Here is a 17,094-nt window from a genome sequence, read left to right on the forward strand (position 1 = left end):
TTGTTTTGTTTGTTTCTTTAAGCACTGAGTATTGCTTTAGGGAGCTGGCTGAGGACTCCTCAGGGAGAAAACTTTCCTACAAAAGCCTCCTACAAGGCTTAGGGACCTGTTTACATACCTGTTTGGAAGTCATGAGTTTGTATATAATCAAAAGCTTTCAATAAAAATAAGATGGAACCATTTCACGGCTTGCCTTCCTACTCAGACTGTGATTACATATTTTGGAGAAATACATTGTCCTTATACTGCAGTTACAAGTTACGGTGATCTGTGACTATTTCTGGCAGATTTTAAACACTATGATCAAACAAGTCATTACTGTAGACTGGAAGTGTGAGACTGCGTTTTATGAAGCTGTCTTTTTATTAGCACATAGACTGAATGTCGTAGAGTGATTAGCTGTGGTATGCAATTGTGTGAATTTTCGTTGAGAAGAATTGAATTATTGTTTGGAAGAATTGAAAAGAAAAACTTGAGAAAACTAGCTGATCAGGGAGAAAAATGCTAATTGAAAGGTATTTTAATTATAAATGTCATAGTAGTGATAAGTATTTATGTGTTCATGTACCGGAATGAACAGGCATCAGGCATCAGAAATTTGTTCATGAATTAGAAACTTGTGTTATAGTAGGGCAGGGGTGGCCAACCTGTAGCACAAGTATCATGGGCAACCTCTGTGTGGGGCACTTGGCAGATCAGGAAGGAGCATGCAGAACAGCGGCAGATAGGGCAAAGAGCAAAAACCAGAATAATAGACCAGGCAGGAAGCAAAAAGCAGAGCAGCAGATTGGTCAGGGGAAGGGAATTAGGGCATGTAGCTTAATTTGTGGCATCCCTGCCAAAAATGATGGCCCCCACTGCCATGAAGCATGATGTGTAAAAACAGTTTATGCTTTCTTTATCACCTTTTTCTAATTCAGTTCTTGCGTGCTGAAGTTCAAAGATTTGGTGGGGGGGAGAAAAAATGAAAGGCAGCCCCCCTTTGTGAGCCCATGTTCCCAGGAGTGTGAGTAAATAGGGTCCTAAAGAATTATCTAAGGTTTTAAAGATCAGAAAGTTACAATTTCTCCATTGATTTTTCAAAAGGAATGGAATCCTGTAGGCAGAACCCCCTTACTGCCTGGAAAGGAACTGTGGCTTTTTCTGGTGTGCTTGTTAAAGATTACCAATTGTGATAATACTGAATTTCAAAGCTGGCACTTTTAAATGAAAGAATAAGTGAAAGTGGCAACAATAGCACAGTGACTATGGTCTGATATTGTTCTTGCTTTTTGTAGCCCACATATCAAAGGGAATTTTCTCCAGGAGGGGTGGTTTTGGGTGCAGTGAATTGTTGTATATTGTGTGTCAGTCTAATGTTGCAAAAACAACCACGGATTGAAGTCTGTTCAAGAGTAGGATGTAAAACCCTCCCCCATGGGTTTTATTTAAGAATTCTCATAAAAATATTGTTTGTTATAATTAGAAACAACACTTTCAGCTTCTCCTGCACTGGGAAATTGCTTGTCTGTTTGCTTAAGTGGCTGTCATGACGTCAAGATCTTTAATTGGAAAAGGAGGGGGGTAGAAGAGGGAGAAACCACATTGTCCAGCTATATCTTTCCAACAGATGGTAGAGTTCTGTGCTTGCTCAACTCGCTTACTGTTAAAGATCTTTTTTTGGTATCTTAACATACTGTACATTTTGCAGCTTATTAAACAAGACCAACACCACTTGTTCTTATTTTTCTTTTAATCCTAGAATATAAATCCCCCTCTTCCGCCACCTCCTCTTTTGTCTGCTACAGTCATTGCTTCAACATCTTCAGGGCCACCTTCTGCAGGACTGGTACAAAGGCCTGTGTCTGGATCAGCTGACCAAACAACACATTTACGGCCACAGACTCGACCAAGTGTGTAAGTAAAATTGAAATTTGTTACCAGTTACAGTAAGTTTAAGGGAGAAGAAAAAACATGGAATAAATCAAGTCCTTTAAGAGATGACTTGGAACATGTGATCAGCTAGCCTGAATCCTGCTCACACACAGAAAGAACATCTAACTAGGAAACAAAAAAAATTGTGTTGGTAGGTAGGTAATCTCCTCTAGCTTCATGCTCACGGTTATTTTCAGCTTAAGTAAATATAATAGGATGTTGCTGTGTTGTGTTACATGAATACACTACATATAGGGTATATTTATTGTGGGGGGAGTGAATGCACTTCTCTTTTCCCCGAGTTCAGGATGAGAACTATTTGACTCAAGAGTGGCAGAGTCCCGAATGAATTGTTCAATATCTTCCATTATGAATGGAATGAAAGGACCATCCCACACAGAATAATTTATGTCAGAGCACAGAAAACACCATTTTATTTGCCATGTTATATAAGCATGTCCTCATCAGGCTGCTTGTCCAGGTTGCAAATGCAGTTCAGCTGAGGATTCTACAGTTCAGCTAATTAGTGGGTGGCAGGTTGGCATGAAACTGCTAGTTACTGTTATGTCTTCACACTTGCATAACAAGTGAATATGAGCAATCCTTCTGAGTGCAAATATTTTATCTCTAATGTGCTCCTGATGACACCTGCCTTCCTGAACATGTAATTGTGTGTGTTTTGGAAAAGATTAAGGATGTGAGAAAGAAACAACTTGGAAGTGGCTGAAACATCTGAAGGGACCCTGGAATAATGCAAATCCCTCTCTATTTATTCTGCATCAGGCCAGCCTGGAACTTCTGTTGAGTGTCTTCTTTTTCTTTTCCTTCCCAGCAGATTTCTCTCATTCTCTGATAGAAAGTTCCCACCCACCCCTTTTGCAGGTACATCTTAGAATCCTTTGCATCAGTTTCTTTGGATAGGGTCAAGTGTTCAGTTCCAGCACTGGAAATTTGCAGCTGAAAAAAGGGGTGAGAGGGGGGTGTACAAGTAATCTTCCTCATTGGAAGAAGGGCTCTCATTTTTTAATGGAAGAGCCAATTCTTTTCTGCAAAAACTGCATGAATGGCTGTATGCTCTCTTTTTGTGCTGGGAAAAATGCACAAACTCCTGTCCACAGCCTTTGACACTACTACAGATGAATTGTTGTTGCAGAGAATTCTACAGAGCAATTAATCCAGTTCCTTGTTTGTGCCAGTTACTCTTGCCAAGATATTTTAAGGGTTTGCTATATGGGGTTACTCAGGAAAGCTGACAAATTAACTAAAGCTGTGAAGTTACTGCATGTCAGTTAAAGCACATTAAGCTGCCTCTGCCCAGGGGTTTAATGTACTTGAACTTCCGTGCATTAACTTCACACCTTTAGTTATTTTGTCCTTATCTTTTTGATTGTCTCTGTGTAGGCTGTTCACAAGTCATGTCCATTCTGAAGTCTTTTGTTCTCCATGTGTTATTTCCTTAGATTGACTTTCTGTAGTTGTGCCTCTGAAGCACCATTGCAGATATTGTAAAGGATGCTGAGCCTTCAATATAGGCACCCAACTGAGCATAACTTAGTAAAGATTCTGGAGTAAAAATTTTGCAGGTGTGGGACTGCTGAGCAGGAAGGAACAGCAAAGGGTTGATGATATAGAAGACAGGAGGAACAAAAAAATACTGTCTTCCCTTGCAGTCAGTGGACAAAGGGCCAATTCTGCCCAAATAGAGAAGGTTTTGTAAAGCCTGCATTTCCCTGGGAGGGAAAGGCAAATGAGGGGAAAGAGAGAGCAGAAAGATCGGTTGACTTTCCAGTTCATGAAAAGATGAGCTCTATTTTGAAAAAGGAAGCACTGGAGAGTTCTGCACAGGAAGGACTGTTGAATTTTTTTTTTTTTTTTTTTAGGAAACGCTTTCCATTGTTTATAGATGTTATTTTCCACATGTCTAATATAAACATGCATTTTAAAGTTAAAAAATGCTTTGAACGTAATTTTAAACTATTGCAGGGCACTGAACACTGAAATGGCAGTAAGAAATTCTACCTTAATGAAAAATGCCTGTGCCAGTGCTAGCACAGAATTGTAGAGCCTTCTCAGTTTTATTTTTATAGTTAAAAAGTGAAGCTTGGAATTCGTAAAGAACTTCTTATTTAAAAAGAAAAACAGAGAAGGAGAGGAGATGTTGACCTCCCACCATGACTCCTGAGTTACTGCACTATGCTGTTACTTATGCTGGAAAAGAAGTATTTGAAAAGTGAAACAGCAGCCACTCAGTCAGTCCACTGACCTCAACTACCAGCAAGGTGACATGTCTCCCTGCAGTGTTTTAATTGTGCAGGAGGGTCCCAATTTTCCTGCTTAAAAAGAAAAAAAGTTAAATCAGAAGTATTTGACTTGTTTTTAATCTGGTCTTTTATTCCTAAGTGTAAATTTTTTCAGAAAGGAGGAACTGCCATGAGACAACAATGGAGAAGAATGTAAAAGCCAAAAAGCCCACAGAAAAACACTATAGTTAATGAACAAAAAATTAAGTATTGACAATTATTTTTTATTTTGATGTAACTTATTTTTAATAGGATGCTCAGTTTTCCTTGTTGGTGAACTTGTTTTAAAATTCAGGAGTCATATTTTCCTTTATATTACTTTTAGCAATTGCAGAAAAATGTGATGGCATGCCCTTCTCTGGAATGGACACTTCTTATATTTGTGATATGCCAACACTTTATCGTTTCTACCATGCTTTACTTGTTTCTCTTCATGCTGAACTCTCAGCCATCCAGAAGAGTGAAAGTGATTTTGTTCCTGCATATTTAACTATTATATATGGAAAGTTGCTTGCTTTCCTTTCTTCCAGATATATTGCTATATACCCATACACTCCCCGCAAAGAAGACGAACTGGAACTGCGAAAGGGGGAGATGTTTTTAGTGTTTGAACGTTGCCAGGATGGCTGGTTCAAAGGAACATCCATGCATACAAGCAAGATTGGGGTTTTCCCTGGAAATTATGTGGCACCAGTCACAAGGTATGATTTCTTTTATACAGAACTCTGAATAATTGAACTTCTAGTTGCTCACTATTATCGTTTTGTTACACTTAATCCTAAAATCAGGCGATGATATGAAAAACAATACTTTTTACTGAAGAGTAGTTGCTGGGTTTTTAAAAATATATACTGTAGCAAAAGGTGTGTTAATTTTTTGCAGGACAGTGACAAGTGCTTCCCAGGCAAAAGTCCCCGTATCCACTTCTGGCCAGACAGGACGAGTGGTAACCATGGTCAGCCCTTCTGCAGCTAGTGGACCATCACAGAAACTTCAGGGCAATGGTGTGGCAGCGAATTCCAGTGTGGTGCCAACTGCTGTGGTTTCTGCGGCACACATCCAAACAAGCCCACAAACCAAGGTTCTTATGCATATGACAGGTCAAATGACAGTCAACCAGGCTCGCAATGCTGTTAGAACAGGTAAAAAAACACTAGTGCTTGATACTGAATGTAGTCCATCTGTGAACCTGACAGACACAAGTGGTCAGAGGCAGATACTGTGGATTGACTTTTTAACAGAACCAGAACATTTCTAAAACTTTAATACACCTGTCTGGAATGGCTGGATCACTTACTGTTCTCACACAAATGAAATGCAGAAATATCAGTCCAACTCATCAGTCCATGTTGTTGCACAGTCTAGACCAGGTCTTGTCTCTCTCAAACTTCCTCACAGAAATGTTTAGATTACTCAGAGGTAGATAATGTTTGTTCAAGTGAGAGCTGCAAAAATATTCATGTCATTTAGCAGCAGTTCCTTTCCTAAACAAAAGAGAAGTTCTCTGGCTCCTTCTCTACTCCCCTACTTGGAGAGTTGTATTAGATCTCTGAATCTTGGTTGGGGGAGAGCTAACTGTTATAGTGTTGCTGTGGTCTGCCCAAATTGGGCATATGAGAAAGAGGGGAACTAGGAAAGCAAATGCTGGTAGGTTTGAATCCATGATTTTGAAAACGTGTCTCCACAGGTAGCCTCAAAATATCATTAGCTTCTGAAACATTAGAGCAGCTAGGCATTTGGTACAAATGTCAGCCAACCTCTGAAAAGTTGCCACCATCTTGACCTTAAGATTCACAATGCTGAGGAAGGGAGGCTGTGCTCTATTGGAATGACTGTGTTCTGGTTTAGTTTATTTGCTAGGTGATATGTCTGCATTGAAAACTATAGTGTTATGTAGATATGCCTGATTTAGCTTGGATACTGAAAGTACTGTAGCCCTGTAAACATAGGCTGTGTGGCTGAAAATAAGGCTAAATGAGTCCATCTTCAAGGAACTCCATGCTGTTGCAGCTAGACTGCTTCTGGCTCTCAAGGTAACTTAGATATCATGACACTATCTTGCCATTTGTAGTTTAGGAATACTCAGCATTTCAGGTACATCTTTGCTAGATGTCGCGTTATCATTCTTCCTATACAGTTTCTGATGTCAGCCAGCACAGTGGTAGTAGATTGCCAGGTTTGGACTAGTTCTTTTATGTTCCTATCTGATCACCTGAGATGCTCTGTCATTTCACCCAGATGTACTAGTATAGTGATCTGGGTTGGAAGCTGGGTGGTGGGAAGGAAGGTGTGTGGTTTTAATTCTTTTTATAACACAGTAACTGAGATGTGTACATGCCTTGGGAAATGATACTTCCCCTCACATTTCTTCCCTTTATCCTAGTTGCAGTACACAGCCAAGAAAGACCAACAGCAGCAGTGATGCCAATACAAGCTCAAAGTTCAACATGTCTTATCCCTACAGCTGTGATCATCCCCCACCATTCTGTTGCTCCCCAGCAGCTCCAGCCTCAGCTCCCAAACACTGCTGCTTATGTCACTGCTGTGAACATGAACCGGGCAAATGTTCCACTGGCTTGTGCAACTGCTTCTTTAAACTCTCCCAGTGTCGCTTCTGCATCTCTAGATGGAGACATGAGTGGGAGAACTGGAACTGTTCACCCTGGGGCTCCTTCTTCTCCTGAAAATGCTTTAGCAGTTGGTGGGAACCCTGCAGTCAGTAAACCTGATGGAAAGGTAGGCATGGTTTTTTATTTACCTCCCAGGTAGCATCTCACTGCTGTCATGTGCACTTCCTAAGTAGGCTCAGAGTCATCTCTCTGTATTCTCTAAGGGTAACAAAACACTAGGGTTTTGCAGGAGATTCTGCAAGTCAGATATTCAATTATGTGGCTGTAATTTTGGATGAGAACATTCTTGACTCTGAAAACAAAATACATCTTTGTGGATGCTGCATGTTGGGTTGCTCTTTGTGTGGGATAGACTGGGCTACCCATGCTAATGACAGCAAAATTAGAAAGGTCGGCTGTGCATGTCAGAGGGTTAAGAAGCTCTGCTGTTGGACTTGTACATATTCCATTCATCTCTTTCTGAAGCTGCAGTTTGACTCCTGAATGCTTCAGAAACAAGTGTGATCACTAACTCTGTATCAGTGGACTTCTTTAAACTGGTAGGCAGGTCTGTAGGCATAAGTTTATGGGACCATGTATTGCACAAGTGAAGAAAGTGAAATGAATATTTAAGTACCCCCGCCAGGGTACGCTTACTAAAAAGGGGGCTGCCAGGGGTACACTTACTTTAAAAGGTTGAAAACCCCTGTGTTAAACCATTTGCTCAGGGAATGGGAGACCCAGGTTCTCAAGGCCTCTCCTCACCCAAAGTGGGTTTGAACCTGCATCTCCTACTTTTCAGCACAGCATCTAAACAATGAGGCTGTGGATTAGGCAGGACCAAGATCACCCTCCACCACTACCTATTGAAGGTAATTCACTGTGCAGCCAACAGGAGAGAGATGTAGGGTGGAAGAAGAGCAAGCCAGAGGGAGCCTTGTTCTGTTAGATTAATACTGCACTGGAAGGGAAGGGGGCCTGGGACCTGGTTCCTATACCTGTCTCCAATGGTGCTTCCACAATTTGCATTAAATTGTCATTGGATAAAGCAGATAGCAGTTGAATAACTTCTGCTTCAATAAGGGTAGCAGCCAGGCCAGATCCCAGGACCTCATCTCTTCCAGGGCAGCACTTACTTCACTGAGCCATGTCTTTTGCTCTTGTCCATTTGGCCATCTCCAACAAGGTCTGGAGTTGGACATTACTATGGGCAATGGTTACCCCATGGCATGGTTATGAAGGGCATTTTGCTGGGAGATAGGAGGTACAGTCTTAAACCCCCTCTAGGTCAGCAGGGCTTGGAATCCGGGTCTCCTCCCTGAGCCCTAGCCACTAGGCCAGTGATTCTCCACCAGGTTCTGCACAATATTAGTAGGTAGGTTGCAAATATCTATGTACAATGTGCAAGATAAAGCCAGAGATTTCAAACAGGAATCCATGGCTAGGGATCTCTGTAAATTATGCCAGAAGTACCCCCTACAGCAGCTCCTTTAATGCTTTTTATTTTGCTGCTTGCCATTCCTCCCACCTCTGATTGGCAGAGGGGCTCTACCAGCTGGGTCGTTTGCTGCTAATCACTGGGGAAGTGAAAACCACAGCATATTTAAAACCAATTGGGTTGGTGTGGGTAGGGGGCGGCGAAATGAAAAACATTAAAGGAACCGTTGTAGGGGGTACTTCCGGCGTGATTTACAGAGAAACCTTTCCAGGGTGTCAAAACAGTCCTGCCCTGTTGTGGTTTTTCTGAGTTCTTTGCAACAATGGAATTGCTCTATTATTTTTCCATAGCCAAAAAACAAGCAAAAGCTGAGAGCTGGCATTTTCCAGGGGGCACTTTGAGTCAAAGCTGAGAACCACAGCACTATATTATTAGACTAAAAGGTGGAAGGGTCTTCCTTGTACTCTTCCCACCAATTTGTTATGTTTCTTTTTGCAACTAACAGTTCAGGGACTTGCATTTGGTTTATGTACTGTCCCAGTAGAGTTGTATTGCAATGGAGTATATGTGACTGAAGTGGATCCCTTTTGAGCATGCTCAGAAGGGTAAAGTGAGTTGTGCAAGAGGGGGTGAGAGCTAAAATCTGCATAAGTGGGCCAAAAGCTAGTTACACAGCTAACTACAGCTGTGTAAATGGTGTTTACCTGGCTACAGGGAAGTTGGATTTGAGTTTTTTTTCTTTCCCCTCTGTTAGGCAGAAAGGAGTTTATTCCTGCCTAACAGATCTTCCCATTAGACTATTTTAAAGAAAAAAATCTAAATTTTCCCTTAGGTTGTAGTATAATTGTGATTTTAAATCCCCTTTGATAGCGTCCTCTAACTCCCAGATATTTGTTCATCAAGTACATGTAGACATATATCTTCCCTCTGGTCACTCCTTATCCAAGCTGCACATATGTTGTTGTTTTAATTTTTCCCTACAGGCTCTCTTCTACCTTTTAATCACTTTTGTTGCATACCTTTAAGTTGAGATGCCAGGGGCTGTACATTCACGTAATGACTTTGGTTGCCGCCAACTGAAGTTAGATTGACATTTTTTAGGTGGTGTTTTTTGACCATCTGCTTTTTCCAGGGGCGCGGAGTTAATGAGGCTAATATTTAGAGTATGTTCATTTCTCAAGATTCATTCTTCTTCTCTGTTCAATTGATAGCAGTTCATACAGGATAGGTTTTTCTTGATGTTATAATTTTTTTAATTTATTGGCAGTATTGGAAATGGGATGAAGAATTTTTCATTCTCAGTTCATCAGTTCCATTTCAGACCAGCCCAGGACTAAATCTTTCATTGCTTTTGCTTGATTGGTTCTGTGGTTTAATAGCTTATTTCTGTCTTCAGGGCTTACAATCTGGCACCTCTCATAAGCAATAAACTTACTCGGTCAAAGGGTTTGTGTAAGAAGCGCCCTTTAAAATTTGAAAATGTACAAAGGCCACTTAAGAATATGTCTCTTTAGGCTGAGAAATAGTCTTCAGGGGATCCTGCCTGAACAGGCAAAAAGCATGTTTACAATTCTCCTCTGTAGCAGGGCAACAAAATTTAAACAATTTCCCCATTGGCAAATTTTTGCTGTACCGTTCAAATCCTTACTTGTCTGCCTGCATGTGTGTGGGAGTGTGGGGAGTGGTCGAAGGTGGATAGATAAGAGACTTCTTAATCAAATCAAAGGCTCCAGGGCAAAAAGCCCTCCTTTCTCCGTTTGAGATGAATCTGTGTTCATTTCCAGAGAAGGCACCCCTATAACCAAAACCTCAAGTCTCTCATGGCTATCACTCAATGTGTCCCAACATGCTCTGTTCACCCTCTTACCTACTTTGTGGACTACAGTAGTTGACCTTAAAGGCAGTCTTCATGGCTGGGCTCTCTCTCCATTATATGAAGGAGTGTAGCCCATTTACAGTCCTGCTGATTGTAACTAGATTGTACACATGTAGCCTTGCAGCACAGGTGGGTTTTTTTTATTATAATTTTTAAAATATACATTATTACCACTGTCTTGCTACAGAAGTTAGGAAGAGATTTCATTCTCTCACTATATTTGCTTTATTAAATGAGAATTACATATTGGACTGCTTGGCTTATTTAATATAAATGATGCTTTGTGGAGGTCTGACTTATCCATCCTTGTTTACTTAATTCTCTGAGATCAAAATGGCCATTCATCCAAAGCTCTTTGTCTGCCAAGTAACCTCTGTTTTAAAATGAATGTAATTTAGACTTTTTGTTTTACAGAAGGAAAAGAAAGGGTTGCTGAAGCTGCTGTCTGGAGCATCTACCAAACGCAAGCCCCGACTGTCACCTCCATCGTCACCAACGATGGAGGTTGAACAAGCCACTGCAGAGCTGGCCCTCCAGGGTGCAGTAGGGCCTGAAATTCCACCAGTTGTCAGCCATGGCAAAGCTGGGTCCTGTCCTATGGACAGTGAAGTCTCTGCAGCCATGCTAGCCCAGGAGACTCTTCATCGGAAACCAAGCTGCTTGGATCCTAGCATTCCTATAGCTCCTCCCCCACGGCAGCCATGCTCATCACTGGGACCGGTCCTGAATGAATCTAGGCCTGTTGTTTGTGAAAGGTAAATGACCTCATGCAGCCAGACGGAGGCAAACTTGCATGATTTCTCATCCAGTCAGGTTCATTAGTGATTCTACATAGTTAATCAGAATTTTATGTTTTGACAAAAACGAGAAAAAAAGTTGACAGTTTCTGGGTTCTTCCCCTGACCTTGGATTTTGACCAGGTAAAGAGCTAGTTAGACTGTTTTTAATTTAGGGGAAAAATCTAACTAACTTTTTAATAGTAAAAGATTTCTAATAGAATGACTGAAATGTTTAGGTTCATCTACCACTAGCAGTATTTATACTTGTATACTACTTTGATGTTTAGGGACCACCTTAAATCTCAGTTTTGTGTTTTTCATGGAACTTGTGATTTGGGGCAGTTTCTGCGAAACGCACCATTCCCTGTGATTTTTGATGGAATCACTGGAAAAAAAACTTACTGAAAATAAAATTTTGACTCCGCAGTGGGAGCCAGCAGTTTTCATGGCTGCTGGCACACAGAAAGGGAGCCAGATGGGGACCACCCTCTCTTCCCTCTCACCACTGATTGGCCGAGAAGGTGACCAATTATGTGGCCCTGCCCCTCTCTGCCAATCAGTGACAAGGGGTGGAACTGCATGAATTGCAGCCCTCTCAGCCAATCAGCAGTGAGGGGTAGGGCCACCGTTGAGACCCCTTGGCCATTCAGCAGCATTGGAGGAAGCATAACTGCAAAAAAACCCACTAAAATGATGGCAGGTGCCACTGCGATCAGCCCACAAAATCCCTCGCCTGCCTCCTCGATTTCAGTATGTCCCTACTTATGTTACAGACAGTGGGGTAAATAAGTGCTCAAATATTATGGTGGTAGTCACAGTACAAAAAGCTACAGTACAGGTCCCTGACTTATATACATACTTTACTTAACATAGCATGAGCTGACCATTGATTTGTGTGGGATTATTAATAGTGTGTAAATTTGGCTACATGTATGTCTTTGCTGGATAAAGTCCTTATCTGTGAATAGATGTTAAATGTGATTACTTATTAGGGGCTAGGGTTCCTTTGTGATGCCTCTTTTTGAACAAGCTGTATTATTGTGAGAGAGGTTAGACAAGCTTTTGGGCACAGACTACTCTTCCTTGGGCCTATACATTGCCCTGTTGTTGTACTACTATAGTCCTTGTACAGGTTTCCCTGATTTTACCTATCCACTCTGGGCAATGAACATATGTTGTGATCTAGATTTTGAAGCTCCTGGCCAGTTGCTTTGAAGCATTGTCATTCTTTTCTTTGTGGTTGCCCCTAGTTTTCCACTTCCATGCTCTGAGTGCTAAGCAATGCCTATGAAACAAGTAGGGCTTTTCCCAACATTAGGATATTATCTGTTTCTATTATTGTCATGGTGTTTGGGCCAGTAGGATGAAACAGCAAGTGAGGGTCAAGATTCTTTTTCCCCTCAAACACTAGTACTTAGTTGTTGGTTTTATGACATGCAGGACCAAATGAGTATAACTGCAATTTTTGTCTTGATAAATATTTAAAGAAACAAACAAATGGTTTGATGCACACTCCAAAGGTGCTAAACAGTGTTGGGAAGAATTAATTCATGTTTGGGAAGAATTAATTCATGTTTGAATTCATTAATTCATGTCTCAGCGTATAGAGTTTTTTCATCTTAATTCGATAGTGCAATTAAATTTATGTAAGAACACTCCTGTCTCTTCAAGAGAGCTGCATTGGTTATACTAAAAATTGTATGCATTGAGTGTCAGGCATTATTAAAGTACCCACTTATGTGTTCTGGTTTCTGTCTTGATCACACAATATTTGTGATGAAATAAGTTTTCATAAGCAACAGCCTATGTCTCTGACCTAGTCTATCAGGTGCTACTCTCCCCTGTCTTCTGCCAATATTTTTAAAGTCCTGATAATTGTTTCTGCACAATATATGTCCATAAAAAAATCTATTTCCTGCTTAATTTTAAAGAGAAGAGATTGCATTTTGCTCTTACAAAATAAATACATGTTGAAATATATTTAAAATATCACTTTTTAAGTCTAATTTCTTATAAATTTACATGCACCAGTAATATATTTTAAAACTTTTAATGGGAAAATAACATTACATTCAGTCTGACATGTCGAACACATTTTTAATGGGCCTAAATGACTCTATACAAAGTAGGCTTTTCAAATACCTCATTGTCATGACATGTCCTCTGTACTCAGAATTCATGGAAAACATGACTAAACAGTTTCCATTAATCTTTATATTAAGTAACATTTTTAGAAAGATACTATGATCTAGGATGATAGGAAAGTAGGTTGGGGGGACCTCATAAGGCCATCTAGTCCATCCTCCTGCTCAAGGCAGGATCATCCTTGACTAAACTATGCCAGCCAACTGTCCATCTAACATACTCTTGAAAATTTCCAGGGATGGAGATTTGACAGCTTTCAAAAGTAGCCTGTTTCAGTGCTTGACTGCCCTCCATAGCCAGAAAGTCCTTCCTAGTCTCCAACCTAAATTTAATCCTGTGCACTCTAATTATTTAGTTGTGTAAGAATTGATATCAGAGAGGACTGCTACCACACCTTGTCTCTCCAAGGCATCTAAAATCTTGCATCAAATACTATTGAATGGAGTTTCAGTTTTTATTCTGTGATTCACTAGGCACATCTACACATGCATTAATACACCGTTGTTGCTGCGCATTACGTTTAGGACCTGTAATAACAGGTACTAACTCAATGCATAGTACCAGTGCTACTGTGCAGTAGCGCCAGCACAGTCTTTTATTGACACTAATGCACAATAGATTAATTCTACTCTAGATTGGTGTATTAGCATGGCTTTTGTCATGTCATGCTAATGCGTAGTAGAATTAGTCTACTGTGCATTTAGCATCTCCTGTAGACATGCCCACTGTGTCTCTTCTGTGAAGGGTTAATTCTCTCTGTGGACTTGGAGGCTGTTATAGTTGCATATTTTCATTTCTTTCAGCCAGGGTGCTTGGCCTGTATTTCATAACACTTATCACTTACCTTGTACTTGAAGTCTTCATAGTACTTTACAAGAAATAATTCAACCTCATTGAGCTCATTTTGCATTAGATAAATTGGTATACTATAAGGAGGACTGGGTGACTGGAAGGGACCAAACTGATAACAGTAAATTTGCTTGATGAAAAGAAAAAAAAATATTGAGAAAACAAAAATGTAATAAACAGTGAAATATCCTGCAAGGTTGTACATTTCACTGATAGCCACAATTCCAATTGCAGGCCACAATGGAGAAACCATATGCTGCCCCAGGCTTTATTGTAAAATTTGTAAAAGTAACGTGGCACAGAGCAACCAAAGTCCCATTGACTTTCAGTGCGAGTTAGGCTCTTAAGTGCTTTCCTCACTTTTGAAAACCACTTGAAAATGTTACCAGTTTATGTGATAATTAAATTTTTTCAGTAGCCATAGCTTCCTTAAAGGTACAGGAATGAATTTGCACTCTAAATCCACCATTTGCTGTTCACTAAGATCATGTACCATATTTACTTGAATCCAAGACGAGGGTTTTTTTCCCCATTTAACCTGGGGAGAATAGTCCTTCATCTTGGGAACAAGACTGGAGCTGCAGCAGCCACCTGCCTCCCCACTCCCTCTGCCTCCCCCTATAACCTCAGTCCCCCTGGGCTAGAGCTGCTGTTACTGGCTGAGCTGGGGCTGGAACAAGCACGTGCTCCATGCCCCAGGCTGGAGTGCGGCCAGAGCTTGCCAGATCCAGAATGAGAGTACGCAGGGTGGTGGAGGGCCTGATACCGGGGAGGGAAGAGGCCAGGAGGTATACTCTATAGACAGCGGAAGGGAGGGGCTAATGGGGCTTAACCCCCCCAAATGTGGGGCAGTGGTAGGGCCACAAGGCACCCTGGCTGAGGGCTTCCAGTGGCTGCAGCAGGGGTGGGGAGGGAGTTGGACTGGGGCTAGGGGAGGGGCAGGAACTGCACAGCTGGCTGGGTGGGGACTGAGCTGTGAGTGGCTCCTCCGCGAGGCACGGCTCCTGCTGCTATACCCTGGGAAGCATGGGGGGCGCGTGCACCTGGATCTATGCAGGACAGGGCAGGCTGCCACTGTGAGCTGGGGCTAGGGCTGCAGCGGCTCTGGGAGGAGGCTGTTGGGGGGGGGGTGGTGCAGCCACCCCAAAATTCACCATAACCCACCCGACCCCTGTCCCAGTATCACTGCCGCCCACCTCAAACGCAACCCAGACCACAGTGGCAGCCTGCCCTGCACTGCACAGATCTGGGGGCACGTGCCCCCCATGGCTCCCAGGATGCATGCAGCAGTGGGAGCTGCCACCCCACTCCTTGCACCCCCTGGACAAGCCATGGTTTCATCCCCCGTTTGAATTGGGGCAGGCGTGGAAATCCTGGGGGCTCCGGTCCAGCAGTGCAGCCGAGGCTGGCCCCTCTCCGGTCCCTGGCTCCAGGCCCCCCCAGGCAATGTGGGGCCAGGGCTGCTGCAGGGAGGCAGCCAGGGCTGGGGGGTGGCAGATTTGTTGGTGTGGGGGGCACCAGGCATCAACCCCAGGATCGGGGGAAGGGGCAACTGCGCAGGTGCAGGCCCTGGCGCCAATCCGGGGACCGGTTCAGCTCAGCTCCCTCCAGATTCCTGCCCAGTCCCCACCCCAGCCACTCCTTTACTTCTCCCCTGCCTCCCCCCCAGCAGTTTCCCCTCCCCCTGCCCCTTCCCCTGCAGACTTTCCTGCCTGGGGGGGGTGGGCTGCACGTGCACATGCGCATGTGCGCTCAGCCCCTGCCAAAATTTTTCTCCCTCTGCCTATGGTGTGCTCATAAGGAAGGTAAGTGCCTGCAGGGGGAGCAGGCAGCAAGGGAGTAAAGTGGGGGAGTGAAGGGGCAGAGGTTGGACTGCTTGATTTCCCCACCACTGGCTCCTTACTGCTTTCCCCTCTACTGCCTTCTCCACTGCCTGCCCCCATCACTGCTTTCACTGCTGTAATGCAAGGGAACAAATTTAAGATAACCTTCCAATAATTAGATATTGTTACATGGAAAATTATAAAACTTTACAAATTCTCCATGTATAGAATCTAATCATTGGGGGTCCATCTTAAAATCAGAGTAATCTTGGATTTGCGTCAGAATGGTATTTTTGTGATACTAGAGAAGACTTTTCCAACCACTCTCTCAAATCCAGTCAGCCTTGCCTTCCACAGGGTTGTAAGCAACTTCTTTATCAGTCTTAGCCTGGGAAGGAGCCCTATTACAGATGTTCTGCCTGGGAATCCTCAAAATGACAAATTAACTTCCATTTTTACTCCCTTCTCCCACCTGCCCAGGTCAGTAGTACCCACCTCTATACATATCTTTATTTTACAGTTTGCGAAACTATAGTGGGAAATTTAAAGCATTTTAGCTAAGCCAGGGTATGACAGGTTGGATTAAAAGTCAGAAGGTCTCTTAGTGAAGTGCTTTTTTTAGATCATGCTGCATCGTTGACCACAGGCTTCGCAGTGGGTGCATCTACACACGCAGTTAACATGAAGCAGTAAACTCTGGCGAATATAGTGCTGGAGTTTATTGCTCGCGGGCCATTTGCAGGTGTGCTGGGGACCACAGCAGGTTACACTGGTCTGGAGCAGCCCCAGCTGGCGGAGTGCCCAAGCCTGCTCTGCTTCCCAGCCCAGGGCTGCTCTGACTCGACTCAATGTGCTGTGGAGGGGCTGGCTGGGACACGAGGGTGCCCCAGTGCGGGGCTAGCCATCAGGCAGCTTCTGCACTGAAGCACCCTTTTGCCCAAGTCAGCCCCTTCAGCATCTACATATGCATTGCTGTGGAGTAGAAGACTCCAAAGGAGAATACTTGTATTTACAAGTACGAATCTGCTGCTGAGCTAATTACCTTCTTCCCTCCTAACAGCCCTGCACGTATAGATGTGAGATGTTTATTGTGGAGCTAATTAGACAACTCCGCAGTAAACATCTTGTGTAGACGCACCTAGCGTGTGTTAAATTGCCTTTGCTCATACTCAGTCAGTTTTTAAGGCAGGGACTGAGGCTTGAGTTCACTGCCACTGTCTTATGCTGTTGTTTCTATCAAAATAATACAGTGCCTTCAGGCCCTATTCTCATACAGACAGAATTGCCAACAAAATAAAGATAGAATCCCCCTGCTGCTTTAGCCAGGTTTTTTCCAGAGAAGCTGGCTACCCTAATAGAAA

The 17,094-nt window shown here is 42.8% G+C and overlaps 1 protein-coding gene across 1 annotated transcript in view; it reads left to right on the plus strand.

Moving 5' to 3' along the window:
• SH3RF1 (SH3 domain containing ring finger 1) overlaps nucleotides 1-17,094 on the plus strand; it is a 156,190-nt gene that overhangs the window by 130,987 nt on the left and 8,109 nt on the right. Inside the window, exons 7-11 of the mRNA XM_014594095.3 lie at nucleotides 1,742-1,896; nucleotides 4,745-4,915; nucleotides 5,097-5,356; nucleotides 6,598-6,950; nucleotides 10,552-10,892. Of these exons, the coding sequence (XP_014449581.1) occupies nucleotides 1,742-1,896; nucleotides 4,745-4,915; nucleotides 5,097-5,356; nucleotides 6,598-6,950; nucleotides 10,552-10,892 (1,280 nt within the window). The remainder of the gene's footprint in view (nucleotides 1-1,741; nucleotides 1,897-4,744; nucleotides 4,916-5,096; nucleotides 5,357-6,597; nucleotides 6,951-10,551; nucleotides 10,893-17,094) is intronic.

Source organism: Alligator mississippiensis, chromosome 2 (assembly GCF_030867095.1).
Source record: "Alligator mississippiensis isolate rAllMis1 chromosome 2, rAllMis1, whole genome shotgun sequence".
Classification (NCBI taxonomy): Eukaryota; Metazoa; Chordata; order Crocodylia; family Alligatoridae; genus Alligator; species Alligator mississippiensis.